The sequence below is a fragment of the Ursus americanus genome, chromosome 8 (assembly GCF_024610735.1).
Source record: "Ursus americanus isolate L20-20 chromosome 8, mUrsAme1.1.p, whole genome shotgun sequence".
NCBI lineage: Eukaryota > Metazoa > Chordata > Mammalia > Carnivora > Ursidae > Ursus > Ursus americanus.
In genome coordinates this window covers 2,164,851-2,185,570 of record NC_142134.1, presented here as the reverse complement: position 1 = coordinate 2,185,570, position 20,720 = coordinate 2,164,851, and the positions used below count along the sequence as shown (strand labels likewise).

Sequence of the window (20,720 nt, the reverse complement as noted above, 5' to 3'; positions counted from 1 at the left end):
ATTAGGAAGGGTGAAGAATGATAATGCCCTTGTTACTACAGAAGTTAAATTAGTGGCACAGATAGCACTTGTCAAACAAAAAATAATCCAATAGCATTGACTTTTATTCATTCATGTTAAGTCACCTGAAATGATATCTGTTGCATTTAAATGCTCATTAATGTAAATGGCTGAACAAATCCATTTCAATGGATATTCAATATCCCACATAGTTAAGTCACTTCAACACAGCCTCATGACAACTCCCACACCAAAACAGTACTTTATTTTGTAAATTTTGACCCATTATTATTCCCATGTTATGGTTTTTTCAGCTGTCAAGTGTACATGGTGAAGAAAAAAATTTAGTTAGATGGGGGTTGCACCTGGAAAATAAATTTCTTAAACTCCATATACATGTTTCAAAACTGCTGGGTCCCAAGTCCATCTATGAACTCCAGGGCTGCCAGTATTATGTGCAGCATACTAAAGCTACACTATCCGAATAGCTTATTAATTCTGCATAAATCAGGTCAATCAATGTGTCAACCTGTAACAGACTGTGCACTTTTAACTGAACATGGCAAAATATTCACTCTTTTGAACTTTACATCATCATTTGATGTCAAACAATGAAGCAAATCCCAACAGTATATACAAAAACAGCTTTGCATTTACAAAAGATTGTTTCCCATACTGATTAATTCAGGCAGCTAACTCATTGGTTTATGCAACTTTATTGAAGAAAAATAAATCAATTACTAGCAGAGCTATTAGTTGATCACTCATCCATTGACAACTTGCATCATTTATTCAGTGCTATATTAAACAGTGTATTGGAAGATAGATTAACTAATAGCTCCAAGCCTCCTAACAATTTAAATGAGAATTACAAAATGTTTGAGACCCTATTTTGGAATACAAAGGGTGTTTGACTTCCAATTTCCATTCTCTGTAGAACAAGAACAGGTCATTCCTTTATTGACATGCATAAAATACATCACATTTTCTGTTCTGCTGATGCTATAAATTCAATACCAATTCTCCAGCCACATCAGTTATGAGCATAAAGTATATCATGTAACCTCAAATCTCTAACAGTGGAAGGCTTAAAAAAAAAGACTGGATGCTAGAATGCTGCTGCTTCCTTTGATGCGACAACTGAGCACCCATCTCCCTCCCCCTCAGATGATGTCTTCAGCATGTTAGAGCAGTGAGGAACGGGTTTAGTCTCATAACCAAGTTAGAGTGAAGACATTGGCCACATAATACACATGCTCCATTTTTAAAAAAATTCTGAATCTTGGGCAACTGTTCTCTTGTAACTACTTTACAGTTTCTAAAAGCAGTTATTGTCCAAAGCTGGAAGAACTTAAGTCTTCTCAGATGAGCATGTGAATGAATGGAGGGAGGTAAACAAAAAATAAAATTAAAAAAGATGAGGTCTGATAGGGGAGCAGCCGGATAAGAAAATCAAAAAAGGAACAGTAATTTAAAGTTTATTCCAGCTATAATGCAGGTTATTCTGACTTTAAGGTAGCATCACATGGCATACTTCTGAGTCCATTCCCGAGATATTCTGTTGTACCTGTAAATAAAGAAGATGTTATTTAAAAAGGTAAAGAATTCTTAATACTTAAAAGAAAGATTTCTATTTTACCTCCAGACTCATCATGGAGTCATCTCCCATGGTTATGATTAGAATTAAGCCAATGGGGAGAAAAAGCACTGGTACTCAAAGCAATGTGGGAATGGAAACCTTACGCTTCCAATACAATGTTCCAATACACTGAAAGTATTTTAATAAACACAAGAAGGTGGCACTGAGACTGGGGAGACTAGCAAAAATCAAAGACCTTTTCTCTCCCCTACCAGAGAGTTAAATTTTCTATTAGAAATTCTGTAATTAATATCCATTCCAACAAATTTTAACATTAAAAAAAAATTTTACAGTTCATCATGGACTTATGTCAGAGTATAACATAGATTCTAACATCTAAAGAAATTTCCATCAAAGCCAAAATCAAATCTGAATCCTAGACCTTGAGAAATTACTAGAGCTTAGCTAATACCAGAAAATACCTTTGAGATTTAAGCACAGGTAGAAGATTAGACACTGGGGAGGGTGAAAAAAGCAATTTTCAAGAGGGAGGTGGGTGGGACTGGTATGTATGTGTTAATTAGAACACTTATGTGTTACTTTTAGAAAGGGCGGTGATTGGAGCTAACAAGCCCCACTTGAGACCTAAGAAATGGTAACCTCTACTAGGAGTACACTTGGGGGCATCTGTTTAAAAGATCAACAGATAATTCACACACAAGCAAGGTTATTTATTACTGAGGAACATCACTAATATTCACAAATGCTATCAATTTCTCCCTGTATTACATCCATGCCATAGGCTACTTACCAAAAATTATACTGATAACTTTAAGAAATGAATATACATCAAAGGGCACAAGAGAACTTTAGATTTGTATTTCCAGTTTATACTCTGTAAAATATTAACTAGCTTCATTTCAAACCAAGAACTAAACATGGTTCAACCATTTTTTCTAAACTTTGGCATATAGAAGTTTCTTTCTACCATTCATGGTTACCTCATTTAAGGACACCCTCTCAAAAAGCCAGCACTTTAAAACAAAGGTTTCATTTAGCATACAAGGAGCCACAAAGTATAGCTGATATTAATGCATGCTTGTCAGTAATGAACGTTTAGATGCTTGGAGGCTTTATTAAAAGTGTTTTCCCCTTACATTATTATTTCTTGGCCAGATTTGAATTAAATCACCACATTCCATATAGTACTGGTATAAAGGTTAAAATAACTACCAAATTTAAAATGTAAATACCATGGTAGTTTGAAAAAAATTCTACTTAAATTTTTAATTTCTTACTAGTGCTATATGTAACTGTTGTGCCATGCAAAAATACTCTCAAGCAATAATGACTACTGGGTATACTTTCACGCTGAACAGAGATCAAGCAGTTAACTGTACAGTTTCAAAAAACTGTCACGTGTTACCTTTTGTTAGTTAATACAGTGCCTTAAAACATGCAGCACTCAAGTGCTGGCAGTACCATGAATAAGCGCACCATAGAGTGCAGATCCTCTTACCCTACAACATAGCGTATTTCTCTGTCCACTCTCTTGCTAACCTATTGTACCTAATTGAACAAGTATACTTAGCATTAATTATAACATACAACAAAGTTATAATGGTGAAGTTGTACATAAAGATAATTCAAGTATTTGAGAAATTTAGACCAAATTTTTGTAACAGTACCAGTATTTGTTTCAAAAACATAATTGGGGTAAAAAAAAACTTTGCTTTCTTTCCAAAAACTTAGTGACAAAGCATTTGAACATGTTAGAAAAATAGAACATTTTAGAGGGGCTCTTCACTGTCACATAAACTGAACACTATTAAAAAAAAAAAAAAATCCCATTTCAAAAACTACCTTTCTGTACATTTTAACTATTATCTTACCAGAAATAAATCATCAAGTCTTCTTGGCATTTCCACAACATAAAACAGAGTGTAAGCCTAGCTCATTAAGATAAATCACTCTTTAGAATATTTCCTTAAACCACTATACTTACTTATCTCTGTCTGTTTTATAGATCCGTGCAATCTCTGGCACTAGGGGGTCATCTGGGTTTGGATCACATAGCAGTGAACAAATGGATAAAAGAACTGCAAATAAAAACAAAAAAAAAAGAAAGAAAAAGAAAGAAAAAGAAAAGTCTGTTACCCAGCACTGGGAATTTGGATAAATCAAAGTATATTTAAAAACATGTATTAAAAACCTCAATCCTCAAAAGATTTTTAGTTTGTACCTTAATGTCAATGAGACAAGTCCGTATAGATTTTGCTTCATAGAAGACAAACTCCTAGTAAATAAGGAATGCTAGAAATAGAGATTTGTTGGGATCATAGTTTAGTACTGACTTACTATAAAAAAAAACAAAACTGTCCAACTCAGGAGTTCTGAGATATCCAAATGAATCTATATTAGTTCATTAATATCATCTTTAAAAAGTGGCATTAGGATTTAACTGGAGTTTCTTAGTACTTTGGTGGGGGGGGATCTAGCAAAGAATATGCAGAGAACACCTGTGCAGTATTATCCTCAGCTGTTAGGCATGATGAAAAAATCCATTCTTGGGGAGCCAGCTGGCTCAGTCGGGAAAGTGTGTGACTCCTGATCTTGGGGGTTGTGGGTTCAAGCCCCATGTTGAGAGTAGCAATTACTTAAATATTTACAAAGAAAAATCCATTCTCTGCCCAACCCTCGGGTGAGTTTCACAAAAACTCCAACTGCTCTACGGTGTTTTGTCTCCTTGAATTTATAAACTAATAGTACTGGTTAAATAATGTGGAGATCTAGCTTTATTACTAAGTGACCCTTCTCAACTCTAGTTCTTACCCTGACCTGTTCAGTGTATGAATTTGGAAGATACCAAACATCACAGAACATGTATCTAATTCATTTTGTATGTGTGTTAATGTGCCAGACACTGGAAAGTGTTATAAAATTTTAACATACAAAAGCTTCGAGGGGTTATTAAAATCTTCAAAGATAACATTACCATAAAAGATAGTACTAATGTAATATATTACAGCAAATATAATTTTAAACCCAAAAGGCAGGAGGGCACATATAAAAACTCAACCCACATTTACAGAAACACAGTGTTGAGTTTTATTCCCAACTTGGAACCTAGTACAAGATATTCTTGGTACTGTATCTGTATAGTATCTGTACTGTATCTGGTGTTAAGGGAGCTTGATTTGCAAGGGAACTGGAATGTATCCCAAGAAGGTGAAAAACATCTAAAATTACGTCACACTTGAAGTTACAGCAGCATTCACCAAAACTGATTTTTTTCTTCTGTAAAAGACTGATTTCAAATTCATCGTACAAACATGTATCTGAAACACTGTCTTAATTAACAACGTTAAAAAGCCTCATTTTTTGTACCTAAGGAATGCTACCAAAAACCAAAATTTACTGGAAGGCAAACTTCCTTCCCATTATGTAGTTTTGTGGTAGGTCATTTTTCTGGTTGGGGGGAGGGGTGACAAAAGCCACCACAGTCATTCAAAATGGAGAAAGAAGGAGGCACTCCATCTCTATCTGGGATATTCATGTGGACACTAACAACCTATTAGAGATACCCCATAATTGACCCTTATTAGAAGTAGAAGACCAGAATTAATCTAGAGACATTTCCAAGACTATAGTAATTTTAGCCTATTACTAGGTAGGACCAACCTATTAAACACAACACCTAACTAAATTATTTTAAAAGGAAAAAAAAAACTAATAAACACAAGAAAGCAAAATCAGAATCTTCCTATAATGGAAACCAAGATTTAAAAGCTCCATTAAACTTCAGATCTACCATTTTATAAAACGCAGAAGCGAGTTGAGACGTGAGTGGCCTAGGTTGAAAAATACTACAGAAATCTATTTAAGAAACTTTATTATCTGCAAAAATAATGCCTATACCTTAATTTTGACTTTTTCCCACAAAATCTTTAATCAATACCGCTAAAAGCACAAAATAAAAACTTTTTTTCCCTTCCCCACTTCTTACCAAAACATTGGCATAATATGGAAGTAGGCCCCCAAATGAAACTCCTTTATTTTTTTCAAAGATTTTATTCATTTATCTGACAGCAAGTGAGCACAAGCACACAAGCAGGGGGAGCAGCAGAGGGAGAGAGAAGCAGGCTCTCCACCAAGCAAGAAGCCCAATGGGGGGCTCGATTCCAGGACCCCGGGACCATAACCTGAGCCCAAGGCAGACACCCAACCAACTGAGCCACCTAGGCACCCCAATGAAACTCCTTTAATTAGAAAATCAGAGTAGCTCAAGACACTTTCTCTAAAAGTACTTTACCTTTAGAAATAGTTAAAGCAGGAGACCACTGTGATCTTAGAATATCGAGACAAATGCTGCCATTACTGTTAATATTTGGATGATAAATTCTTGTTGTAAATGCAACCTAAAATAAATAAATAAAAACTTTCAGGTATTTTTCCCAGTAAAAATAAGCATCCTAATCTGAAATAGAAGACTTTTAATCAAGGCTTACAATACTGTGTGTCACACACACACTCTCTCAATAAATGGCTGAAACCTATTTATACACATAAAAGGACTAAAAAATTCCAGAAAATGGTTTGTATATTCTGATCAACATCTTTCAAGGGCTCCCTCTCTTTAATTAAAATGGAAAATGTAAACTTTGGGGCAAAAATTTTACTATCAATGATATGATAGGATATTCTGAAGGTTAACTTTGGCTCTACCACGTCATGAGTATCAAAAAGAGCACTGTGAATGGTAATCGACATTCATTAAAAAAATAAAGGAACTTCAGAACGTAAACCAAATTTATAGACCAGCTCATTTAAGGTATCAAGTTACAAAGGTATGTGTTTTAGTCTGCACTTCCACTGTAATAAAATACAAATCTGAATGATCGACAAAGTGTTTCATCTAAAGTAACTATTATACTACACCTGTAACAGGACTGCAAAGATGGCTGAAGTGCCAATGTTCTGTTCTTTTCTACTGTTATTCATATAGGTTGGCTTTACGTTAATTGCTCTCAAGAGTCAAGGACCCAATGCTTTTAATAACTGTAAACCAGTCACCTCAGTGCATTAAGCAACTCTTAAGTTTTGATAGATTTATTGTTATATATGCAAACACAAACCCCTGAAAGACAGCCCACGTGAACCCCAACAAACATAGCATAGACTGCAACAATATGGGCAAATGCACAGAGAGCTAAATACTTGAAGCCCACTATTACAAAGGTTAATATTACACACCTGTATGAGCATAATAAACGGTGGAAAAAGCTTCCACATAATGTATCAGAGTGTTGCAACATTAAGGATAAGTCAGTTCTTATCTCCATTTACAAAGTCCAAATTCAAGTCTAACTGCTCTCTCAACTAAAGGCTAAAAGTCAGCAAGCATTCTGTATTGGTGACTCAATACATATATATTTAGCCTTAATTATTCTTATTCATAATATATGTACACCCCAATTTAGCCTTACTTATGCAGAACCTTGATTTCTAAGGATATTCTACTCCTCTGAAATAATGCACAGATCTTATACACTAATGGATTTTGGCGGTAAATACTTGCCTTAGGTGGTTTGAAGGGGTAGTCTGTAGGAAAATGAATTGTCAAAAAGAATACACCACCTTGATATGGGCTGTCATTCTGTGAAAAGAAAAATTTGCTTAACTCTGATATTTAAAATATTACTGCTAAATAATCCATGTAACATTTCTATTTTCTAAGCATATCTTTAACATGAACCAAGATTACCTGTTTACGCTGCAATGAAGAGTCAAAATTATTCCACAGTTCAGTTCATATTACTGAAAACTTCACAATCAAAATTTACTACAGGACAATGAACCCTTATTTACTTAGATCCCATTTTATGTAAGTCACCAAAGAACTGAAAAAAATTTACCAGAAACCAAATGTTCTAGATCCTGATTTTTCACAAAGGAAAAGTTTACTTAGCAATAAAGTCTATATACAGTATTATATATCAAACCTGAATTTGAAAATAAGGTCTTATATTTATTTTTTCTAATGCTAGCCATATACACACATATGGGCTTTGTATCTCAACACACCACTCTGGTCACTTGGCAAACCAGAATGTTGGCTACTGCAGGTTAACCTGTAACTACCTTCAACAGGAGAAGCAAAACAAAAACAAAATAGGTTTTTTAACAAAAGTTTAATTCCCAATTGGCTCCTCAAAATTTTCATTTTTTAAAATGTTTATTTAAGTAATCTCTACACCCAACATGGCACTCAAACTCTCAATCCTGAGATCAAAAGTCACATACTCTTCCAAATGAATCAGCCAGGCACGCTTCAAAATTCTCATTTAAAACCATGAAGGTTTTTTTTTAATTTGAGAGAGAGTACGTGCGCCTCTGCACACGAGCGCGGGAGGGAGGGGCAGAGAATCTTAAGCAGACTCTGCTGAGCGTGGAGCCTGACTTGGGGCTTGATCCCAAAACCCTGAGATCACTATCTGAGCTGAAACCAAGAGCTGGACACTCAACCTACTGTGTCACCCAGATGCCCCAAAACCATGGAAGACTTTTTCCAAAAGCACACTGAATTCTCCACAGCAAATCAATACACAGGATTACTAGATTTGGAAAACAATGTGGAACATTTACTCTTCCACTTCAACAGAAAACAAATTTTCAAAGTTATAACATCACTCTTCTTCCTTTGTTGTTTTGCTTATTATAATCTGAGTAGGAAGAACTCTCTTAATAAATATTATACAATGTTAGTATAACATTTGGGAAACACTACTTGCTAGAATTTTACATTTAATTTAACCAATACCAGGAAAAAGATATCATTGTGTTCCCATTTTATGGATAAATAAAAATGGGACTTGAAGAAATAATTTAGGTATACAAGTGGTGTTAAGAACCAAGACTGAAACCCAGGTCTTATGAAGATCACAGGTCAACATGGACCAGAGAGTGATGACAAAAGACAGTGACCTCATTAAAAACTTCACGGTAAAAGATGAAAACATGAAAACTACTTCTGAATATGCAAAGAGGCCACCTGGCAAGGTCTTTGAAAATTTATAGTAATCCAGTTATTACCAACATCCATTCCTCTCCATTAGAGAGAGTATGTACACAGTGCTAATTTTAAGCCTTTTAATATGCCCATTCTGGATGTCAGAAAAGTAAAAACTTTTCCAGATCTGACACTTTAATACAGCTCATTTAATTCCCAGCCCTCCGTGAAATAGTTAAACAATAGCTGAATTAATCTAACTCAGTTCTTGGGATGCCTGGGTGGCTCAGTCTGTTAAGCATCTGCCTTCGGCTCAGATCATGATCCTGGAGTCCTGGGATAGTGCCCCATGTCAGGCTCCCTGTTCATTGGAGCGCCTGCTTCTCCCTCTGCCCCTTATCACCCTGCTCGTGCTCACTCTAACAGATAAACAAAATCTTAAAAAAAACCAAAAATCTAACTCTGTTCTACAGATCAGGTGTAGGGGACACAGAAAACCATTTATCCTGATGGGCTAACGTTTTGGTGAAGAGACATGCAATGAAATGTTGCAAATATGAAAAATGAACAGGGCATACCTGCAACTTGAAGGAAAAATGTCAATTTACTGATGAAGAACGAAGTTCAAAGAAACTAGTATAATGAAAGAGCTACAATTGGGAGTCATTACTCCAAAGTCCTTTTCATATTGTCTACAAAATTTTAATTAAAAAACTAAGATTGCAAAGCAGCATATAAACATAGGAAAAAAAATATCAAAGCACAGAACTTGATCTGAATGTATTAAATAACATACCTTTGTTAACAGCTACTTTAACTGGGAATAGCTGTTTCAAATGGCATACTTTTACAAAATAGACTAATACGGAAAATGTTTATACAATGTATAATGAACCATTTACGGTACTCCTGAACAGAAGTTTTTATAAAACCAAATTACCAAAGTTCTAAGTTTTCATTCCAAGTTTCATACAATCACAAGTACTGTATCTGACTGCTTCTGAGTAAAGGCAATCTAATGAAGATTTAGACAAAGCCAAATTTCATTTCACTTACTCAAAAAAAAAAAAAAAAAAACCCAAAGAATTTAGGGATGAAAATATTTCAGTGCTACAATCTAACACCACAGTTCCATCAACTCGAAGAGGAAAAACTGGTAAAACGACCACAAGATCCAGAGGTAACCAAACCAAAGTATGCTATCTAAAAAACTGAAGCTCTGTGTATCAAATTTACTATAAATTGAAAGCAAACAGAAAACAACAAGAGAAAAACAACGAATACTTTTATCAGTAAACTGACTCAAGACTTAGAAATCCAGAATTTATACTGGATCTCTTTAGACACATTCTAACACCCTGGTTTTAACTCCCATCAGTGCAAGTCGCTCCTTCTCAGTGTCTGTACTCCTCCCCTAGGGCAACCATAAAGTGTTGGTATTCCCCCAGATCTATCTTCTGACCCATACTTATTTTGGTAACTCTTGAATTTTTCTCTAGTATAGTTATTAATTCCAGGACATGTATATTCAAATGCCTGTAAATATTTATCTTTGGATGTCTCATGTATCCAAAAACTCAAACCACAAACCAGGAACTCGTAACTGATCAACGTAGTTATTAAAGGTCCTTAAAATCTCTGAAACTGGCTTCTTCTCCTTTATGCTCACTCCACTACCCCCTTCGTTCACGATCTTACCATCTTTTGTTTATATTATGGCAATGGCTTACTTCTGGTATTCCTCCCTGCCTTCACTGGTTCTTCTTCTAATTTATCCCTTACCCTAACGCTGAAGTTGTCCTAAAACACAAGTTACATCTCTGCTTGAAATCTAGCACAGCTTTCAAGATAAAAGTGCAAATTCCTAAGCACACAAGGTGCTTTATGATCTCCTTCCCACCAATATAGCTGGTCTCATCTTCCACCTCTTCTCCTGAATATGCTCTCCTTACTGCACTTAAAATATTTCACATCTCCTTTTTCTCCGGTTATTTATTTCTTCCACTTGAAATATTCTTATCTGTATCTTTATCTTCTTCATCTCTAGGACCATACCTACACTGTAGGGCCCATCTCAAACTTAAATGTCCTTAAAAAGATAATACAGCTTTCCCTTTATTCAGTTCAATATGCTTGCTGCCCTTCTTTTATACCTTTCTATACAACACAATTATTACCCAACATACTTATATAACTTACTTATATTTTCCTCTTCCTCTAGACTACAAAGTTCCTTAAAAAGGTACCGAAGGGAAGAGTTTTCATGCATCATTAACCTTTGCAGGAACTGACATTAATATACTTAAAATAAGTTGACAAATAACCCCTATGGACCAATAAGACAATACCTATGAACCAATTATTTGACCAGATGGTTTCTGCAGCTGATTCTGCTCAGGCTGCCAAAGGTTACGTTATATTATCCAAAAATGGTACTTTTTTCCATGGCTGTATCAGAGATTAGATGGAAGTCAGTGTGGTTCTCTAAATAACTTCAAAATATCTTTCTGCCAGCTACATTTCCAATTAAAGGAAAATCAAGTGTATAAATATCAGATAAGGAGTTAATTTCTCCTAACTGCATCAATTGTTAATGGGAACTGCCCTTAATACAAAAAAAACAGAAACATAAAATCCACCAAAGTTTAAAAACCACATAGCCAGTTTTTATTAGTATTTGTGCTTCCAAAGTATTCTACCTTCAGAAAGCATAAGCCAGTTCAAACAGTTATTAGGAAGAAGCATTTTACCTCATAAATTTAATGATCATTTCCAGACTACAGAATGCTAAAATTCAATTCTGTATTAACTCTGTATTAAAACTTAAATTAGAGGCTCCATTCCTTAATCAGGAACGTATAGTTAACGTGGCACTGCCAATCACTTTTACTGACCTAAGAAGTACTCCAAAGCAAAAGTACTTTTGTCACCATTTATTCTTTCAGCAAATCTGCATATACATGGATTATTGTACCACCAATGGCCCTATGTTTTAGCTCAATCTGCATGTCACATATTAACAAAATTAAGCAATTATCTAATCAAACTGTGATGTTTTATCACAAAAATGCAATCAAAAGCCAAAATAAGAATGAGTTATTTCATTGATGACTCTACAAGTAAGAGTGACTATTAACTATTAGCAAAGTGGCATCTACACAAGTGCTTACTTAAATATAGTTTTTGCTTTTGTTAATCAGGGAATATTAAAAGAGTTCTGATAATCAAGTATTTGTTTTTAAAAGCAGAACTGTCATTAATATACATTAAAAGGCTGCTGAAAAAAATTTACAGGGAATACCCATAATCCGAAATAGGTATAAAACAAGTGAAAAATGTTTTTTGAAGATAAAAGCAAATCAAGTGAACAACTATAAAAAGGTCAGGCTAAGCAATCTTCTTTTATTCTCTGAAAAATTACTAGTATAAACTACTCACACTTCACTTTCATTTACTCTTAAGTATATTCCTTACCTTTTGGAAAGACAGTTCAACAAACAGTGAAGTCTCAAAGTCCAGGAGAAAAACACAATGGTTGCAAAGAGCTGGTTTATTATGCACACCATCCAATTAGAAGTCTTGATTACCAACTCTTTATAGTGCTTTATTAATACGGACAACTAATTTTTATAAGGAGGTCATCTTAAAAGCATCGTCTGGATCAAAGATGAGCTTTTATTTGGCAGAAATGTTAAGGTATTTTATTGAGTACTCTGCTTTGACAATTGGTGATCTATAATGAGAAAATTCTAGAAATTACAAATGCAAGTGCCTACAGAATCAAGGTAGGCAAAATGAAGTGGACAGGAATAGTGTGAGACACAAACTCCATATAAAAAAGGGAGGTAGCTGCTACTCTATCTCAAGCCATTACTGCTGTGGAATGAAGGTCTAGTCTGGTTTTTTATGCAGATTGTCAACTTTTAAAATGTTCTGTGGACCAAACTGGGTAAAAGTCACACTAAGTTAACTATGTGCATTTAAAATAAATAAATCTCAATTTTGTTACCAAACAAAAGGAAGCATTTTTAAAGCAAAATAAAATTTACAATAGTAAAAACAGTCCTTGTAATTGGAAGTGAACAATTCTTACTTTGAATAGTTTCTTAAATTAGGATAATAAAGACATTTCAAATTAAGAAGCTAAATATCCCCCCCACCATCACCAAGTTTAAGTTGATTCACAATCACCTTACCATTAGACCCTAACATTTCATAACTACTCTTAACTCAATCATCCCTGCTATGTTTTTCCATAGAATTTCTCCCACTAAGCACTTTATTTACATATCCCAGCTTATCACACTTGTTTTAATTCCCTGTCTCTCCCAGATTTTCAGTTCCCCAAAGAATGAGGGGGACCATGTCTATTCTTTTTTTTTTTTTTTTTTTTAAAGATTTTTATTTATTCATTCGACAGAGAGACAGCCAGCAAGAGAGGGAACAAGCAAGGGGAGTGGGAGAGGAAAAGCAGGCTCCCAGCGGAGGAGCCCGATGTGGGGCTCGATCCCACAATGCCGGGATCACGCCCTGAGCCAAAGGCAGACGCTCAACGACTAAGCCACCCAGGCGCCCCGACCATGTCTATTCTTAATGGCTGGCACATAGTGTGGAATCATATTGATTGAGATATTAAAAAAAAGATTACAATTATCAAAATAAGAACTATGGAATAAAAATTTACTAACTTTTCCATGAGCCTTTCTCCTTTTAGAATGTCAGACATCTAGCTATTGACTGTTATCTCACCAAGTACATTACTAACACTTATGTTCAGATTAAACCAAAAAAGGGGGGGGTGCAGATTAAGACATACATGTAACTTAGAATAGAAATCCTCAAGTGCCTTCCAAATCAAAAAAATATTAAGTATTGTGCAAGATACAGTCTTACCCAGGTTGTTTTATTGCGCTCTAATTCTGTGAAATTCTTAGATGGTATCCATAATTCTGAATATTCAATTATCCAGCATATACAGTTTCTTATCTACCCAGGATAGAAAGGAATTTTGCTGTATTCAAAATATCACTTTCTACCTAAAAATATTCAAATTTTGTAAAAAACTAAGGTTCTACAAAGAATCAAATAAAACAATACAACAAAAACTTAGACTTTCGGCAGCAACAGGAGTAAGATCTTTGAGTAACACCATGGTAGAGCCAGTAAATTAATTGGCTCTGTATGTAAAGGGAAGCTCTGTGACAATGCTTTTATATTACTATGAAAGACAACAAGGATAAAGTGGAAAAATATTTGATAGGTCAGAGATGCTATATTCTAGGACAGACACATAGCACATATAACAATGACTAATTCATTAAACTGTTATGTCTTTAAAAAACAGTACAACCATGGCAATTCCAAAACAATACTACAATGTAATAAAATAAATGTAAGACTAAGTTAAATTCAACTAGGTCAACGCTGAATTTTTAATAAAAAGCAAAATGTTTTAATTCTTAATACTTACAGGTCCCATAATTGTGGCTTGCCAATGAAACACTACAGAAAAACAAAACAAAACTGTTGTTATCTAAAAATGCACAAGCTTTTTTGAAATTAGCCATTAAAAGCAACTTGAGAGTTACTTACTATCATCCCCAACTGGACCTGCAGAACATTGTGCTGGAGGGTCACGGGCCAAATCGCTAAGTTCCTACACCAAAACAGAAAATGATGGGTTGGTCATGTAACCATAATAAAAAAACATAAGCAAGGAAACAAAGTCAACTGTTTATTTTCACACCATTCTTTAAGGAACATACAATCACAGTTCACAATAATACATTCGAGTAAAAGAGAGAAAGCATAAGTGACCATAGTCCAGATCCAGGGACATAGTAGGCATAGATAGGAAAATTTGTTACACCAACAAAAGCTATCCAAACCAAAAAAGTTATCAGATACTTTCATGGCTTGAGAAGTTAGACAAAGCAGTTCTCAATATTCATGCTGTTTGCTAAACTTTCTGGACATCTCAGAGGCCCCCGTTTCTACTATCTTAAATCCTGTTATTTCTGAACCACACTATCCACAGACCTCATTTTCCACTTGAAAAATCTCTCATGGGGCTAGGTAGGTATCCTTTTTGGTTTGATCTTATTCCTGCAACTCAACCATGTCTTTCATACAATGTTGAGTAAAATTACAACTCTGGAAGAACCTGAAGTTTGCTCATAGTAAAACATGCAGTTTCCAAAATTCCACCTGACCTTGTATTTACAAATATGTACTTAGCTCTTCCATGGCTTGAACGTAACAAATATGGATAATGTAGTAAGAAAATACAGTTGTTTCTTTACTGTTTTTATTTAAGATGATATAACTTTACCTATATATACCTATAAATAAATTTCTATAGGGATTTATAGACCCATGAGATAAAAGTAGGCTTCAAGAAAAAGACAGGGAATACACAAGAAAATAACTAGAGCAAATATTTGCCTCTATGATATGGTCAAAATGCACTTTAGGAAACAGCCAATTGTTCAGGGAGTCATCAATATAGGTTCATCCCATTAAAAAAAAAAAAAAAACCAATGTAGAAGAAATGTCCTTGTGGTAATCATGTCACAAAATATCAGAACATTATGTTGTATATCTAAAACTAAAAACGTTACAGATCAATTGTATTTCAATAAAACTGGGGTGGGGGGTTGCTCTAATACACTCTGCTAACTTGCTTCTGAAAACTCACACCACCTCTGCTTTTAAGATTATCAGAACAGCCAGAGATCCCGGGATTCAGTCTTAGGATAATGGAAGATCAGATCATTTCTGCTTGCCTTTGTAAATATACCTTCATATGTTCAGCATATTTAAAAACAGGAGAAAATTCATTCCAACCACTTTTGATCCTGATCAGTAGGAATTACAGAAACTCTTAACTGGAAGTTAAACAAATGGTTAAAAGAAACTATGGCTTTAGCTTAAAAATAAAAACAAACACCCTTACAAAATATCAAATGATTTTTGAACCAATTAAGTTTTTGAAAACTATATTTTGAATAAAAATAAGAAATGTACCTGCAACTTGAATTGACTATCCGTCATCAAGCAAATTACTTTTTCATAGGCCAGATTTTTTCATATGGTATTTACATCCCATAATCAGCCACTTTTGTTATAACGGGAATCTACTTTAACTTCATCTCAAGGCATAAAAATTTTAACTGTAGAGAAGAATCAAGTAGTCTAGTCTAACTGATATGAACAGAGAATTCTCCGATGTTCCAGAGCTTATATACCAAGTTCCTTTGTTTAGCCCACCAAAAAAAAGATACTAAAAGTTAACTTACACAGTCGAATTCCCTCTTTCCTCCAGGAACACAAGGGTTCAAAAAAACCCAAAACCAAAAAAAACCCACCAAAAAAAACCCCAAAACCCCACAACCCTCCCCACCAAAACACAACTTACCAGTTCTAAACCATGCCCTCTTTTTCCACAAAGATTTACCCCCTAGTTTCTTACAGTGATCTATCCCAAATTATGTACTTATTAGTTTAAATGCCTGAAAAAAGGATCTAGCAGTTATTTTAAAATAAAAACCAACCTAATGATGGTTGATCTAACAAAATACCCAAGTGACCTTGAAGCAACTTCATTATAAATACAATTGCAGGAATCTGTAAAGTTGATCTAGAATACATCAACATCCATTTGAAAATTACATACATTTTAATTACGAAGAACATAAAAGAATATTTCTTATAGAAGAAACAAGTTTTTAGGCACAATATTTATGTATCATTAAGCCTTTATATGCTGGCATTATTACTGTAGAGTGAAGGTCTAACTTCAGCTTTTCCCTCCCATAATTTCAGGATCTTATTCTCAAATATTTTTTTTTAAAGATTTTATTTATTTATTTGACAGAGACAGCAAGAGAGGGAACACAAGCAAGGGGAGTGTGAGAGGGAGAAGCAGGCTTCCCACCGAACAGGGAGCCCGATGCAGGGCTTGATCCCAGGACCCTGGGACCATGACCTGAGCTGAGGGCAGACGCTTAACGGCTGAACCACCCAGGCGCTCCTCAAATAATTTCTAAATGCCTTATTTTCCAAGTTCTCCATGACCAAGACACCTCTGAAGTAATAATCAAAGATCTAAAATTAGGCCAATTACCTTACGTACTAAAATCTACTTTAAATGCAACACTGAAAAAAATGACCTAAGTTATTTTAAGGATCCTTTTAAATCATGTACCAGCACTCACCTCTAAGATAACAAGTAATTCTCATGACATTATTATGCCCATAGCATAAGCAAATGAGATTACAGAATAATATCTCAGCAAGGGAAAAATATGAGAAAGAACACTGACAAGTCATCTTAGATGCTCTTATCCCACCTTTCATGAAAATGTTTTTCCCTTACTCCAAACACATGATTGTAGTGTTTGGTTAAGGGTGGGTGACAATCACCCATTACTCAGACAGGGCTAATCACAGAATTTTGTTTCTTCAACCTGTGATTAGCTCAAAGGGTTGGAAAGTAACCTAAGCCAGGACCTGACCTAATCAAGTCCATCCATCTCTGCCTGGTTTTTCAAACTGAAGCTGAAACACTTCTTCCTTCTCTAAATCAGGAGCTGTAAGGATGTGACCTAGTGCTGTTGGCAGGCATGTGCCCTGAAATTACATGGTGAATACAAAGAAAAAGAGACCATATTGAGCAGCAGAGATAATAAGAGCTGACTTGGCATATACACATGCAATTTTAGTCCCTGAGGTTGTAGCTTGCTCTGGGTTCCTATAGCTATTTTCCTTTGATCGTTAACCACTCTGGTTTCCTTCTAATAAATCCAAGGGGGGGGGGAAACCCCAAGAGTGAGGAGACCCATTCTAAGTAGAGAGCTGCCGGGACCCATATAGACTTTATCCCACTGAAGCACAATGGAATGCTCACATTTTGTTTTTTGAAAAACACATAAGAAATGAATCTAAATGAAGCAGTCTTAAAATTAAGCTAGAGGGAGCAGTTATGTCCTGTCTAGCAACTTTTAATCTAATCACAGAAACCAGAGGTTAATTTAAACCCATTTCTAAAATGAAAAGTGCAATAGCTATTAAAATTTCAGCATCAAAACATTTATTCACTTACAGGGAAGACTGCATTTTTGGTATCCTGCAGGTTAGGTTTGAATGATACCAAGATAAAACATGAACGCCTTTCCCAACAGACTGAGCTAATATAAAGTAGGCACAATGCAAAAACAAAAAAATATATTTCAACAACGTAAGTGCTTAAAATAAAGGCATTCAAATGCTTTGTGAATCCTAAAAAGGTAACCACTGACCTTGCCTGGGTTTAAAAACAGTGACAACTGAGCTAGGTCTTGATGGAGATGGATAGGCATTCCAAACAGAGAAACTCATTCAAAGTTTAGGGTATGAAAGAACACAGGCTGTAAAAATTTGCTTGTAGTCCGGCATACCAGAAACACAACAGAAACAGGTAAGGAAGTTGTGCACGTGGCCAGAAAGGTTAACCATGGCTGGATCTTTCATGAGCTTTGAATATGTCCAAGACTATCCCAACGGCAATGGGAACCATGGATAATATATATTTTTTTAAAGTTTTACTTACTTGTTTGAGAGAGCAAGTGGGGGGAGGGGCACAGAGAGGGAACCCTAAATGGGGCTCAATCTCACAACCCATGAGATCATGATCTGAGCTGAAACCAAGAGTCAGATGCTCAACTGAGCCACCGAGGTGCCCTAAACCATGGATGGTTTTTAACCAGGACTAAAACAAATTTGGTTTTTACTATTTTTAAAAACATCCTGGCAAACAGTACACTAGAAGGGATTCTTTTAATTTTTTCACTTACAAGTCATATCCTGAAAGGACCCATGAAATCTGTGTACCCAGCCTGTTAAGTAAAGCTTAACATTTTTACTACATTTATTTAAAAAAAAAAAATTGTTGCAGATATAATTGAAGATCCCTCACATACTCCTCAAATTCCATTCCCTTTCCAACAGGAGATAACAGATTATCCCAAATTTAGCTTCCACTATTTCTCCACATTTTTATACATGACTAGATATGTACCTTTTCACATATAGTATTGTTCTGCAGGTCTTCGAACTTCAAGAGATAAAAACTATGAATCTATACATAGACCTATATCTACATCTCTCTTGTTCAGAACATCAGCTCTTACCATTATAACAAGTAAACTGATTACTGACCTTCTATCCCCAAAATACACATATGCCTGCACAAAAATTTTAATTTGTGGGGTTATCCAGACTCATCCCCATAGTGTAGGAATCCCTAATACAATGGACAGAGAAGTAAATAACTACATTAGGAAGCTATAGTAATAATTCAGGTGAGAGAAGAACATGAGAACTAAGTCACTGAGGATGATAAAAGATCTTAAATAATGAACATTTTATCCTTACAGCAATCTTATGGAAATAAGCCTTATTTCTACTTTACATCAGAACCCCTTACAGGGGAAAAATTGCATCAAGTGTAGGACATACTGAACTTTAGTGTATCTACTAGACACTTGAAAATTAGAGGTCTAGGAATAGATTTCAAATGGCTTTTTCAAAAGGGCGTCCTTACATCAAAGATATATTTAAAAAATCTGATATGGCATTTGGCAAACTGAAGAAAAAATGTCAACTGTACCAACCCAACTCTATTCTACTCAAGGTGTATTTTATTTACTGGACTTAAGATCAATTTTCAATTAAGCGCCTATTCAAAGAATTTTCAGAAGTAGTTTCGTCTTTGGTTTTAACCTTATGAAAGGACTTTAAACCCTAAATTTTCAAAGGCTTTAGAGACAAAAACAATTTGTAAAATTATATGAAGAACGAAACTGTTAGCTCTTTGCTTCCCAGTAGAGAGGAAAAGTGGCAAGGACCAAAGAGAATGGCTCATATATAGCACCTGTAAAGTCTTAATACTGCTGACCGTCCCTTTCCCCAAGAACAGCATTTTCTAAAATAGCAAAGAGGTTGGCAGGGAGACTGGCACACACTAGAAGTTGCTAACGGTTCCACTCCAGGTGAAGGCACACGAAAATGGACCAAGGGCATACAAGGACATAAAAAAATATAACCTCACCAAAGTTAGACATCTCTTTGCCATGGTGTGTTCTTCTGGAAGGAATTTTCTTTTTGGATCATCTTCCTCTGAACTGCTTCTCCTGAAACCTTCCTGCACACCTGGCTAGCATGAGAATCCAGGCCTCTTCTGACTTAGAAATATGCTTCTCCTTTCCATTTAAAAGCCTAAACAGACTCATAGGATAAGGAGTCAAGCAGATCTCTCTAAAAGGCAAAAGGTACAGCTTAAGCCACTGAATGTTCTCATCTGGAGGTATACAATTAAACAGTAAGGAGTCTGACCATTCCTTTTCTGGGACTCCTAAGAGAAAGCCTACAGTTTATCTTGAGAAAGATCTGTGCTTTGATCATTATAGCACAGGATCTCTTTGACAGTTGACTGTTAGAAGTAAATCATAAAGGGTGCCCAGGTGGCTCAGTCTGTTGGGCATCTGCCTTCAGCTTGGGTTGTGATCCCAGGGTCCTGCGATGGAGCCCCACCTCAGGCTCCCTGCTCAGCGGGAAGTCTGCTTCTCCCTCTGCCCCTCCCTCTGCTCATGCTTCCCCCCCCCCCCGGCCAATAAATGAATAAATAAAATCTTTAAAAAAAAAAGTAGATCATGAAAAGGCTGAGATACTGGCTTAGAAGTCTAAACATACTGCTAATTATTTGCTTCTTGCTTCTCTCACTACATCTTACTCATTTCAAAGAAGTGAAATGACTAAACATAGACAATGAAGAACAGGAAGCCAAGGTATTAAACACAAAGGTATACAGAAATGATAGGGAAGTATAAAAAATGGTCTCTGCCTTTAAAGAACTTGTAAACTGGAAATATAAGAACTATTTATGAATAATGGAGCTACACAGCAGCTATGTCAGATCAGTGTACGGTAAGATTTAATGCCTCTAGGAATTACCACTTAAGCATTCTGCTAAACGTATTCTTAATGTGTTAGATTAACATAACCAAAGTCAGCATTTATGAAAACAAAGATGATTACTAAGGTAACGTCAAGTTCACCAGTTCCATCCCTGAGTACGGTAATTATCACCACCAT

The 20,720-nt window shown here is 35.4% G+C and overlaps 1 protein-coding gene across 12 annotated transcripts in view; it reads right to left on the bottom strand.

Annotated features, from left to right (window-relative positions):
• Positions 1-700: 700 nt before the first annotated feature.
• Positions 701-20,720, bottom strand: part of UBE2D3 (ubiquitin conjugating enzyme E2 D3) — a 27,889-nt gene continuing 7,869 nt past the window's right edge. For 6 of the 12 annotated variants that reach the window (XM_087863951.1, XM_087863948.1, XM_087863949.1 and 3 more), the window contains exons 3-10: positions 14,181-14,244; positions 14,059-14,111; positions 13,482-13,574; positions 7,158-7,235; positions 5,892-5,997; positions 3,585-3,678; positions 3,099-3,148; positions 701-1,567 (exon numbers count right to left, since the gene is read on the bottom strand). In XM_087863951.1, the coding sequence (XP_087720077.1) occupies positions 3,100-3,148; positions 3,585-3,678; positions 5,892-5,997; positions 7,158-7,235; positions 13,482-13,574; positions 14,059-14,111; positions 14,181-14,244 (537 nt within the window). In that variant the 3' untranslated portion in view covers positions 701-1,567; position 3,099. The remainder of the gene's footprint in view (positions 1,568-3,098; positions 3,149-3,584; positions 3,679-5,891; positions 5,998-7,157; positions 7,236-13,481; positions 13,575-14,058; positions 14,112-14,180; positions 14,245-20,720) is intronic. The other 6 variants (XM_045792631.2, XM_087863952.1, XM_087863953.1 and 3 more) reach the window with 6 other exon arrangements.